Here is a 13,351-nt window from a genome sequence, read left to right as displayed (position 1 = left end):
GGAGCTCTTCAGTACTGAATATATGGCCCATGAATCTTGAAGTAATTGAGTTGTATGTTTGCTTGAGCCAGGAGAGGTAACAAGGCACTTACATCGATTTAAGTGAAGAAAGTTGGGATTGGAGTTCATTCAGAAGCCGCAGCAAAAGATGTACAATGAAGATAAGTGGTCCACATGATCAAATGTGAAACTGGAACCAGGAATAAAGAGCATAAAGCAGGATAATATAAATGAAGCATGGGCAACATCTAGGTGAATGAGTAATGATTAGTACAGCACACTTTATCTTTGAATTATTCCTTCTTATCCATTGCACCAATGGTGAGATGGCATTCGAGCTGACCACTCAAGAGAATCTAGCTAGTGGAATCCATCTGCACAACAAATTAACAATCATGTAGGCATGGGCTGACCTCCTAAAATGGAAAATACAGTTTGTTTTAGGGAATTGAGGACTTTATCAACTTCTACTTGGAATTCATCCCAATACACCTAATTTATTCTTTGCAGAAAAGGATTTAGCGTGTTATCATCTAGTGAAAAATACTCCTTGTGAACTTTACTGCAGATGTAGAAACAAGAACCTGGTTTATATTAAGTGATTTAACTTCCAAAAAACCTTGCCTTCACTTTTTCCCCAACTAAACTCTTATTCTAAACTGAACATGCATGCGTCGTCCACTCAGATGCATTCCTTCAAGCCCAGAGTTAAGTCTACATAAGATTGAACCTTACTTTGGATTGGCCACCATTAACTAGCTCTACATATGTCTACGCCTCTGCTAATTAAATCACAGGGCATCGTCACTTCCCCTTTTCTTATCATCAATTGGTGCTATATATATATAACTACAATTCTTCATGATTTCCTAATTATATGCAAAGGAGATGGATTAGGGGGTTACACGAGTATATCACTCATTATGTATATTGCTTATGCATGTTTTTGTTTATTAATGAAGTTTAGCTCGCTTTGCATTAATAACTGCCCTCCAAAAGAAAGAAAGCAGAAAAGGGCGTGGGATCTTTGTCTCTTCACAAAGACACACATTGATCTTATGGACATGATCAGATTACAACATAATATTTTTTTCACATAGAACCCCTAAGCCAGTGAGAGAAATGCATCACAATAATTGGCACTGAATGTCTGACTCATGCCCAATTGGTGTCTCAGCTGATTTGTGTTCAGCTGGTGCTCCTTGATTGAGGAAGTGATCAACAAAATTTATACCTATAACACCATACACTAGGGTAGCAAATACAAAGCTACTATAGTATAGTGGCTCTAGGATCGTTCACTGGGAATGATTTGCAAGCAATCAATGATACCAATTCCAAGTGAATTGGTCTTGTTTCATTTCACGGTTAGCTTAAGGAATAAAACACAAACTTTGATTGGTAAAGGTTAAGACTTAAACTAACTAACTTAACAGAAGTTTGGAATAATTTAGGAAGAAAAACATTCCTTGGAGATTTAGGTTCACTGAGGTGGTTCCTCATGCAAAAGACATGGCTCTGGTCAGATGGTTCATTTCCTCGCATTAGAGATTCAACTTAGAGTCAATTCTCTAACCGGTGATGTACAGAGACTCCTTCAATTAGATTTCACTCTAATTCTCTCACTGATGCAACTTGCAATGGTTCATGCCTCTCACAAGCACTTACCATTCAAGGTGATCTTTAACCTTGGATTCCCCTTCACAAACTCGCAAGAGATAACTAATGGATGTCTCCTAGGAGTCCAAAAGCTTACCAAGTGTTGGTAATTCCAGAAAATCCTACCTTGAAGTCACCTCCCAGAGGCTCGCAAGGGGTAAACTAGTGCATTTCCACAGTTGGAAATCACTTGCCTTACCAAGTGTTGGCCCAGGTGACTCCAAGGTGTTTTAAGTTAACTAAAAACATTGAAATCACTAAAGGATTTCACTTCCTCTTCATTACTAGCTAAAACCACAGAGCTTTGCATTTTTGCACTTGGAACCTTCCCCGGCAACCTTAGCTCCAAGGAATTGGAGGTTTAGTTACTCATTCTCTGGGGAAAACTCCTCAGAGAATTCATAACTTAGAAATAAAATGAAAATACAAAGTGAGAAGGTAAGACAGTAGAAAGAAAAGACCTTTACTTCCTTAACCAAATGTTTTCAGGAGGAACTCCTCTTTGAGAACAGGCTCTCGAGAGGTATTTATACCAAACTAATATAAAACTAATTCTTACAAAGATATTTGGTCTTTTTACTAACTTAAAAACTAAGGAATCATGTAATTGGTGGTTTACAAGGAGTATTTTGGGATTTAGACAACAAAAATCTAATGGAAAATATCTCCCAATGTCGGTAGCAAGCTTCGGGAGGCTTCAGGAGCCATTTCGCAGGAGAAAAGTGGTGTCTGCTAAATTTCGCAGACACCCGAGAGGGCTGCGAAATTATTTCGCAACACCAAGCTATCTTCACCAGGCTGCAAAGTTGGCTTCCATCTTGAGGTTTCCAGCTCCCTTCTCGCGGCATGGTTCGTGCATCGTCAGAAGGAGAAACACCTTACTGTACAAAAGTGCTGCGAAATTCTCGCAACAAAAGGCTGATTCCGCAACACTTTAGAGTGACTGGCTTGTAATGGCTGCAACTTCTTCGTTTCAACTCCAAATTGCACACCGTTTGAAGCATTGGATTGTTGACTTCCTGAGCTTTGAAATGGTATAAAGAATGCATCATTTGGACTTCAGAAAGTGCTCCAAAAGTGGCTGCTACGACTGTCATCAAGAATAGGCTTTATGGCAGATTCTCTTTGCTTTTTCTCCTTGCAATCCGGATTCACTCTTGGCAATTGAATTCTAAGCTTTGCCCAAGATTCCTCATAGCTCTCCTCATTTTTGACTTGCTTTGGTGATCAAAATACTAACAAAAACACCAAAACTTACACAAAGTGATCAAAATTGCTTTAAAGGATCCTTAACATGCCAATTGAGTTAAAAGGCCTAAACTACTACTCAAAAGTGTTAAAAAGGATTAATTAAAGGCTATCAAATAGCTTTTTTGAGTAGTAATCAATGTCGACATCCCAATTAAAAAGGCATATTTCCGTAGTATTTGAGAATTTGTATTCTTGGGTCTACTGAATCCTGCATCTTCTCTATCTTTAAAAATTCCAACACACCTGAGCGTATCCATGTATTATTCTCTAGGGAATATGAACTCAGCTCCTCTCTCCAAAGAGATAATGATGATACACCACAGTAAAAGATGCTCTGATTCCATTTTTTTTACCATATATACCATGTGGAGGCTTGCAAATCAACTCGCTTATTTGATTTTTGGTTGTTTACTTAAGGCCCCTTTCTCTCCAAGTTTGGCCATGTTTGCTTGAAAGCTCTCTCCCTCTGCAGATTAACCAATATGAAGATGGTTTAATATCAGGAAGATGAGAGGAAAGCTTCGGATAAATCATCTCAAGAAAGTTAAACTTAACCCCAAGAACTCTTCTATCTAGTAGTGTAGTGGGCTACAGGTCAACTAACAGGAAGGGGGAAAAAAGGGACTGAGACAGAGAGAGAGAAACTGTAGATGCCAAATTGAGAAAACACAAAACGGGTGGTGGAGAAGCATATCCCAACTGGTAAGTCAAGTTTCTACCGACTTATAAAGTAATCAATCAATTTGCTTGGCGTTTACTCTTTACTTTCCAAGTGGACCAACAAACAAAACCTTAAGGTCCCAACCAAAAGAATGAAACATCAATCAATAAACAAACAGTGATTGTTTCTGTTATGCCTGCCTTGGAATAAGCATTCTCCATCAGGGAATGTTCCCTCTCAGCCGGTCAACTCCCCTTTCTCTTGTCCTTTGTACCTCCCTAAAATCTAGCATTTCATGACATAATTGAGCCCACATCTCATGGAATTGAAATAATCATGCCCCATGTATTTGAACAATTGATCCAAATAAACCGGATATGAAGGATGATTCACCTATTATAATAACTAGTATCATACGACACATGATATGTACTTGTTTGATCCGTAATGTATTGCAGGTCAAATGGACCGTATATATTCAGTATGCACCACATTTTAACTTTATGCCATATGATACAAGCTCTATATACAAACAATTCCCGTCATTCATAGAATACAAACATTGGAAAAAGCAATATACTATGACTAGTTTTCAAGAGAAAAAAAAAAGTTCAAGTTTGTACTTCGTGGTTAAAGAAAGTATCCATAGGTATGGTTTTCTCATACTGTCAAATGGAGATAATATAGGAAACTTAAATGTTATAAACAAATAAATTTGGAAATGGCCATTAACTTAAAATTACATGGTGGCGATCACATGTACTACAAATTTTGTGTGAAATAAACAGTAACCATTTTGTATGTCCATGAGGTCTATTGGAAGGTAGTTCCCATGACAACATAGGTGGAGAGGATTGACTTGAAATGTATACTCTGCCATAAACTTCATGAGATTCTGATTAAAAATGTAACAAGTTGGTCTTTACTCCGGGAACAGTGGAGGTGTGGATCGGAGGTTAAAGAAACACAAGCATAATGCAGCTGCACATGGGAGATGATCAATGATGTTATCTTAGTCTGCAAACAACATTTTTATTAAACCCTAATTATTCAGTCACACACAGAATCAATACGCATGGTCTGCCTGTTTTGGATTTAGCAGGCGCAGGGCCGCTGGATCCACTCTCTAGTTAAATGCTGAAAACATACATCAATAAATTAAAGGCCATTCTTTATTTCTTTTACAACAAGTGACTCAGGCAAAAGCTAAAGGAAAATGTGAACAAAACCCTAATGAGAAGGAGCAAGTCTGCACGTCAAACTTAGTCAGAAAGATGGACTCACTATCACTTCTGTTAAGCATTCTCTCTCAAACACAAACACACAGAGAGAGATGGTGAATTATGAGTCCATGAGAGCACGCCCAATGATTGTGTTCCCTTGGAAAACTTTCATTGCTTTAAAGGGACTTTCATGCTTGGCTTCAATCCAAGTAAGAGGATGCTCCCGGTCAATAATAACCAAAGAAACAGAACCTTTTTCCTTGGTCGCTAGGTCTCTTATCCATAATAATGGACTTATTTGCATCTCTCGCTATTGCTATTAAAACGTAGGTGAACTTTGAGTCATACTTCATGCGGCCTGACAGATTCTTCTTCATTAGAGTTTGCAGGCTCAGGCTCTCGCTGCGCAACCTCGGAAGTTAAGGTGGGCGACTGAAGATTATCAACATAGCAGCCATGCTACAAGTTAGCAAGTACTGTTTCTATCGAGTCTTTGGATCATTCTGTGTGGGAGTAGCTTTTTACTGGGTATAGCCCAAACTTGAGAGATTTTGGAAAGTTCTAGTTTCTTGTGTTTACCAGCTCTGGTTTTCCAGTTCAAGTTTCATGAGTATGCGAATTGCCAGTTTAATTGCAGGGAAATAAAATTCATTTCAGCAAGAAGTTGGTACATGTTTGTTAGAAGTCATGTTCCTCTCCGTTCTATATTCATCTTCTTAGACAGGTACGTATCAGAACCAGAGGTAGGGAGAGTGACACGGAAATTACTGGGTTTGAAAAGGTTATACCATGAGCAGTTTATGTGTATGAAATAAGGTATCCAAATTGCTTCATCTTCTACAGGTTTTCCTTATCAGGTACGTGGATGGCTTACACAGAGAAAAATGACAAAGCCGCTCGCCTTTTCCCGAACCTTAACAACTACTCCTAGTTTGTTATAGTTTGTACCATCAGACATAACTTGCACCTTTTCTGAAGCTTCAGTAACAACCCCATTGATTATGTCGTCGTGTGCAATATTTCAACTAACTTTTTGCCTCCATTTTAATGTTTTCCATCTGCCATTTCTTCAATAGTGGCTTTACTGAAACCTATTGATTGAATACATTTCACATCCCTAAGGAGTCAGCGCCATGATTAACGAAATCTCATTTGAATAACACCGATCCCACCATCTTTTGCTTTGCGTTCAATCCACTGTTGCCTGTAGCAACCTTTCACTCACAATGCCCAACTAGCATGCATCAGATGTAGAGACGCAAATGGTGGGGCTATTTTGCTAACTCTTATATGATATTATATATGAAGCTAGTGTATTTGTGTGCGTCCCGTAGTCTTATTTGTGTCACACTTTTGGTGCATGTACAATTCCTCTATTTATTGGTTCATAAATCTTTTCGACTATTCATAGTTTGGAGCATATATAGGAAGGTAAAAGTAGAGCATGGAGGATTGACCTTAAATCAAGGGTTGACAAAATAAGAATATATGGCTGATGATGTAGGTTTGTAAAATTTATTTTAGTAGGGATACTTCTATCATCTCACAGGACTCAAATGGCTTATTAAGGTGGTAACAGCCCTTGTAAAACAGTATGCATATCCCTCCAGACATGCATGAAGATTTGAACTTGTTGCTCATTTGTTTGGCAACCAAGTTATTATCTACCCAATACAACAACTTCTATGTGCCTCCTTAATTTTTCCTTCAATTCTTAAACAACCGTGTTTGATTAGTTTTAGGGATAGTTTACTATTTCATGGGCAAGTGCATTTGATGATATTCAGCCGTTTACCAATATTATGTTTGGTTTTAAGTATTAAAAAAGGAAAGAAAAAATAATAAGAAAATGATTTTTGTATTACAAAATATAAAAAATCAAATACAATTAAAATTAGAAACTTGTGTATTTTTAAATTATTTAATCTTTACATTGAAAAGTTAAAATAAGTTAAATAAATTTAAAATAATGTATAAAAATAATTTATTAACTTTAAATCTAATTTTTATTTTTTTCACTTTGTTTTGTACCTATATTTTCTCTCAAATTTTTACAAATCAAATATCGCCTAAGAGTTTCGGTTTAACAACTTTTGTTTCATTAGCTCATTAAGGTAAAGCTAAGGTCATTGTCATGTCAGATTAAACGATATTGATATTAGTAAGGTGCTCAGTAGTTTCAATGATAACGAGGTTCTGACGCTGGACACCTTTTGTTGGACAGTCCAAATTGTAAATTTTTGTCTGACTGGTCAAGTTTAAGGAACAAGTATTGGATAGACATGAAAAGAAAAACATAGAATATTGAAAAGGCCTTTGCTGCTTTGCACGAGAACTATATATATGATAAAATAAAAACAAAGAAAATTTCAGATTCTGATGCTATTTCAGCTGCAACATAGACATATATATATATATATGTATATATAATCTAAATAGACAAAAGAGAATTACAAAATAAACCCTTTTAAATGCAAATTAAGCTGAAACAAAGGAAAATACATTCAACACTCACCAAGTCGATTCAATAGAGTACTTGGCCATACAGTCCATCTAAATATTTTCATTTATTTCAAATAGGCATCTCTATTCTATCTAGTTGCCTAGTAATATCAATCGATATGAAGGGTACCAGACGTCCAGTAGCTAGAGCATTACCATTGCAGCTTTATTATGTACAGCAACCTGGATATCGATCAACCGTTCTTTTCTTTTAGAACTGTACTTGCTATAATTAGTATGTATGGTCTAATTACTATTATTTTGTCTTCACTTCCACAGATCGATTTGGCAACTGGACGTTGATGTTGAAGCATATTCTTGAGCAATTTCTGGCCTTTTGGAATCATTCACTAGCAAGTTCATATGATCAGCAACATGAAAAGTAGGGACAGCTGCATTGGAGTAGTTGGTTTCCTTAGATGCGTCTTGATCATGGCTTAGCTGAGATGCAACAAATTTGTCAAGGACTCGCCAATCCGTTACCTGGTCCACTGCTTGCTCATTGTTGCTGCTGTAAAGAGAGCTCATGTTTTGTTGATAGCTTTGCTGTATATGCTCCTCTTGTGTGAGGGTGGAGGACTGCAAAGTGCTTCCGTTGTGCCTATCAAAACCATATGGAGCCACCGAATTGCAGCTTACGCTAGCAGCTGACTGTGGAAGTTTGGGGCTTTCTAGCTGAGGAAGCTGGAGGTAAGGGTCATGAGGCATATTGTAGGGCAACTCGAGCTCTTGTTTGCAGGAATAATGATGCTGGAAGGAAGTGTAAGGCTGAGAAATCCGCCTTGGGGAATCAAGATCTGGCATGAATGAAACTTGGTCATCATACCAACATGGTGACCCATGTTCACCCACTTTCCGCATTGTTGCCATTCTCTTCTTGAATACCCTACAAACGACCCATCCTTCTTCCTGATGCAATTACAGTAATATCTTCAGGCACAATAACTTCATATCAAACTAAAAGAATTGTGAGCACTAAGATTCGAAGGCAAACACATAAAATAGGAAGAAACTGCCATAAGGGAAATTTCATACTTCAACCAATTTCTGAATATTAGTAGGTAGAATTCCAAATAATAGACTGTTCTCTAGTACTGGACTGATAAGTTATTTTCTAATTCTCCACTCTTAACATCTTATGAACACTGTTGATATTTAACTCTTGAATCTAATCAATTCCTGAGCAAATGAAGGTAGCACTAAAATTAATAAGAGATCCTTAAGTAGAATTGAGCAAGTACTAGTAACAATGAAGCTATAATTATTGGAACTTTTCTTGCAAAATGATAGTGAATTCAAAGCTCAAGTTGATTTTTTTTCCTTTGTGTTGGGAAGTGAGCATATGTATAGATTAATTAGAAAAACTAACACACACCCTAGCAGCTTTGTCTATAAAAATTGAGAATGTGGTAAGATGAATCTTGTTGCTAATCCCTCTTCCCTTGTTCTGAATAAGCATTTTACATATTTGTTAATGCATATTGACAAACACGAGAAAGGTAGATTCTCTCAGTCTCTCTCCCTCCCTTTCCACCACCCACTCTCTCTCACTCAAAATAATAATGGCAAAACCATAGTAATATTATATGATCAGATCAATGAATCATTTATTTCTCTTGAGATCTCTTCAGTGTTTATTTCTACACAGTTTATTCCTATACAGGTCATACCCTCCCTTTTCTTATGATTTTGCTTACTCCCACCTCCCAAACCCAACCTGCACCACGCCCCGCTCCTCTCTCTCTCTCTCTCTCTCTCTCTCTCAAAATAATGGAAAAACCATAATATTTTATTTCTACACAGTTTAATCCTATACACATGGTATCCTTCCCTTCTTTTCATACGATTTTGTTTACTATACTCTTTGTCTGTGTGTCTCAGACCAATTATGGTTCACTTGGAGCTAATTATCCTAATTCCAATTATTTAATACAGAGGTAGATCGAGCGTGATTCTGTTTGTTTTCCAGCAATACATGGCTTAATATTATGAATATGAGGATAACAATGTATACAACTTTTAGAGCATTGCTATGAATGAAGTGAAAATAAAACTATATATGGATAGTTTTCACAGTTTGATAAACCACACAATTAAGATCATACATTTTACAGTTTAGTTACTTACCTGAGGAGTCCCGTTTTCATTTGTTTCCAGACGATACTCATGCATGATCCAATCTGACTTTTGTCCATTTGGGGCTCGACCTTTATAAAAGACTAAAGTCTTTCTCATGCCAATCAAGCTATGCTTACAGTAAATAGCCTTATCTCTTCCAGTAGCTTTCCAGAATCCGGCTTTTGTAGCTCTATTAGTTCGAGTTCCAGTTGGATACTTCTTATCTTTATGGCTAAAGAAATACCACTCATTCTGCTCTTCAGTGCCTATTTTGCATAACTCTATTCAAATTAAGAAAAATGAACATGGAAGTCAGATTTGATGATGTATGGTATTTCATCAAGATATACATATTTTCTGTTGTATGCATAGGGAAGGACTGTAGGAATAAGAGCTACATACCTTGAAGATCCCATGGCTCAATTTTGTAGAGATCAACATCTTTAATGACATCTAGATCAATCCTTCTCGAAGCAACCTTTTTTCTAAGGTAGTAATCGACAAGTTCTTCATCCGTGGGGTGGAATCTAAAACCGGGGGGAACATGTGAAAAGGTATTCATATTCTTCCAACCACAAATCGGGACCTGCATTTCAAATGTCACACACTGTTAGGCTATCAGGTACTGGAAGTTAGTCCAACCATTTCCCTTACATTGCAACTGTTGCTCAAAGAAGTTAAATTCTAGGAAACCCTAATTTCATGTATGATACATATTTTTAATGCTTGAGGATGTAAATTCTTCCAGTTTAGGCTCCCACCCCTTCGTAAGAATCTCTTTATGCACATAAACTGCTACAGATTATGTAAGTGGAGAGAAATGGCACCCAATCATATTAACAAGAATATGTAAATAACCTTTGCATTCAGTCATTTATTTCAAAGAGCCACTTGGTTTCTACACCAAATGAAAGCTAATTACAACATGCAAAGCTGATAACATACATTCATATTCTATCCTACAAGGCTGCAGCATATGATAATTTTGCACACTGGACCACATGAACATTGGATTATTCATAAACTTGGTGAGAATTTGGAAGAACTTCCACAGGATACATGTTGCAAAGGAGAAGTAATAATCTTCCACAAATGTAAATATTGGTCAAGAATATATTAGTTATTTCTTGCATCTACTGTGACTATTGAGTGAACAGTTGAGTAATATGTTTGCTGTGTTAATTTCATGTATGAGGTGAAGGTGATCTCCCATGGCAAATTTGTGTTCTACATTGGCATGCATGTAAACTATACAACTAAATCAAGGAAGGACTGAACTATCATTGTTAAGAAGGATTTCCTGTTAAATTAACCAAGTTTTCTCATATGAAAAGTAACCTTGATTGATCATATAAGTACAAAAAGATGCCAGAGTGAAAATGTGTTCTCCATACATATTATAAACCATGGATATTATGTATTTAACCAAACATATTATGAATCATATAAGAATTGGATCCAGATCTTGTAGGACCCTTCTAATACTTTGGTCTATCTCTTGATCATGTAAGGAAGCAAGTGCACAAAAGCTTTTAAACTATTGGTTAAGAACTCATTTCCAAGATAAAATTTCTTCTAATCCTTAATCCATAGCTTCTGCAAAAATAAAAAAATTAAAGCAAGTACAATCAAAGTCATTAATATATATGCGTCTCCATGGTAGTAGATTTTCATATTGTTGTGAGATCAGTGAATAAATGATTGCTTTTGGTTCAAAAAACAAACACAAGAAAAAGTAGATGAAAACAATCATTCGTATATGAAGATCATAAATAAAATGAATCTACATGTAACACTATAACCAACAAGCTAACTTATATTATCATGTAGGAGAAGTAGCCTAAAGTTTGCTTTTACTTCAAGCCTTTAACATGAACAAACAGTAAATAAAAGATGTTTCTCCACTCATAAAAGTGTGTTAGATAGCAATATAACGAATCACATCCAAAAGCTTTACTAGGCTCAAACATAAAGAAGACTCATTTTTAAGAAAAGATAAAAATGGCATTGTATGATAGTATCCAATACACGAGATGGCTCTTAATTTGTACAAGATCTGTCAATGCTGATGCACATTTTCTGATAAATAAAAAAAACTGATCAGTCAAAAGCAATGAAGAGAAGTGATGACAATGAATGATGCTTCCAATATTTTCACCCCTTATAGTGTTCTTCATGATTTCAGATATATAATTGGAAATAGAACAACCCTATGCCATACTCCTAGATGACTATTTAAACGTGGTCCCAAGTTAATTAGATTTAGAATGAAGTCCATGGAGATAAAGTGTGATCTAACACTTAAAACCTCAGAACTTTGAAAAATGGGAAAGGAATACATGTGACGTATAATAACATATATAACTCATTGTTATTTTCATTGAAGGATCATCAAATCTTTGAAAGAAGAGAGCTTTTCTTTGGGATTGGATCTAGAGAAAGAATGAGAATATGGAAATGAAAAAATTAAATAAAATCCGAAGGAATAAAAGAAAGAAAGAAAAGGAAATGGCATACTTTAACACTCCGATCAAACTAAGTCATCCCGTAAAGTGAACCATCCCATGGAATTTGAATAGTTTGAAGATATTATTAATTTCTAGTATCTATACCCTAACTTGCAATAAAAATATCCTTATACTTTGACACAAACATCAAAGAATGGAACCAAATGAAACACACACCAAAAAAATACAACAAATTAAACCCAGAAGAAGAAGAAGATGCTCACTGTGGCAACACGAGCTTGATAAGCCTCTAGAGTAAAAAACTCTATCCAACTGAAGCCTCCTCAGATCTGGTTGAACCCAACTTATATCCACCAATCAACAAACAGATGAGACACTTTAGAGCTTGCTTTTGTAACCCACTTCCAACTTTTGAGGCCACAAACCGAACCAGACAAAAATGAAAACCCAGAAAGGAAGAGGAAACCCAGAAAAGAAGATGAATGATAAAAATAAAATAAAAAAAGCTATCCTCGGGAATTGAAGTGAACTCAACTGTTGCACTCTGGAAAATTGTCGTGTGGGCTGTGCAGAGAGAGAAGGAGCGAGGGAGAGATCAGATCCCGAGGGTTGGAAAAAGAAAAGAAACGAAAGGGAAAAGGAAAGGTTTGTGGAATGGAAATACAGAGAAGAGAGAGGGTTAAATAAGAAGCAATGCAACAAATGAGTACAAACAACTCACACATGCCCTAATTATCCATCTCTCTCATTCTCTTTCTCCTTATCTTTTAAGTGGAAGATTGATTGCTGCAAAAGCTTTGCGCAAAAAAAGGATGCTGTGAGTGAGAGAGAGATGAAAGGCCGTGGTGGTGGCAACCTCCACCACCTCCCACCAGCAACTGATAGAGACCAAATTACAAGAGAATGTTCCTCTTCTCACCCTCACCACTTTGCCGGAGACCCTCAACCCTCTACTCCACCAGATCTGCCCTATACATTACTATGCCTCCTTCTTAAAGAACCTCTTCTATTACCAAAAACCTCTTCTATTAAATTAACATTCATTGAATATTATAATGAACCAATGAAATTTTATTAAACATTATCAATGATGCATTGGATGATATTTTGGTGTTGATGATGACCTAATCCAACATCCCTCCCGCCAAAACTTACACCCCTCTCTCTCTCTCTCTCTCTCTCTCTCTCTCTCTCTCCCTATCCCTGTCTCTTCATTTTTGCACTGCCCCTTTCTATTCCACTGATCTCGCGTGACATACACCATCTTTGTGACTAAAGTTATTCAACTATGACTCACTTTGAGATGCTAATTAATTACCATCATCATATGTATATATTTATGTATATATGTATATATATTTGTATGTATCAATATTACCATGGTATTATTTGAAGAAATTGTAAAAAAAAAAAAAAAAAGGAAGTTATTGTCCATAGATTAATAAGTTCCATTGTCTCAATCAGAAGAT

General features: G+C 36.4%; 1 protein-coding gene and 1 long non-coding RNA gene across 2 annotated transcripts; one reads left to right on the top strand and one right to left on the bottom strand.

Moving 5' to 3' along the window:
- The first annotated feature begins 4,932 nt into the window (after positions 1 to 4,932).
- Positions 4,933 to 5,836, top strand: LOC109124140 (uncharacterized). Its single transcript, XR_009467282.1, has 2 exons — positions 4,933 to 5,518; positions 5,638 to 5,836. It is a non-coding gene; the product is annotated as an uncharacterized LOC109124140 (long non-coding RNA).
- A 1,373-nt stretch (positions 5,837 to 7,209) lies between these two features.
- LOC100242025 (NAC domain-containing protein 7) lies at positions 7,210 to 12,825 on the bottom strand. Its single transcript, XM_059733544.1, has 4 exons — positions 12,146 to 12,825; positions 9,817 to 10,000; positions 9,424 to 9,695; positions 7,210 to 8,205 (listed from the first exon to the last, which is right to left on the bottom strand). The coding sequence occupies exons 2-4, from the start codon at positions 9,974 to 9,976 to the stop codon at positions 7,564 to 7,566; spliced, it is 1,074 nt and encodes a 357-aa protein (XP_059589527.1). The 5' UTR covers positions 9,977 to 10,000; positions 12,146 to 12,825; the 3' UTR covers positions 7,210 to 7,563.
- Between the last annotated feature and the right edge of the window lie 526 nt (positions 12,826 to 13,351).

This window comes from Vitis vinifera, chromosome 2, assembly GCF_030704535.1.
Source record: "Vitis vinifera cultivar Pinot Noir 40024 chromosome 2, ASM3070453v1".
Taxonomy (NCBI): Eukaryota; Viridiplantae; Streptophyta; class Magnoliopsida; order Vitales; family Vitaceae; genus Vitis; species Vitis vinifera.
This window is presented reverse-complemented; position numbering and strand designations above follow the sequence as displayed.

Coding starts and splice junctions, on each gene's coding strand:
- LOC100242025 (XM_059733544.1), bottom strand. CDS start 9,976: ATGAATACCTTTTCACATGTTCCCCCCGGTTTTAGATTCCACCCCACG. Junction 9,696..9,816: donor TGAGCCATGGGATCTTCAAG/GTATGTAGCTCT, acceptor TAATTTGAATAG/AGTTATGCAAAATAGGCACT. Junction 8,206..9,423: donor ATGAAAACGGGACTCCTCAG/GTAAGTAACTAA, acceptor TAATTGCATCAG/GAAGAAGGATGGGTCGTTTG.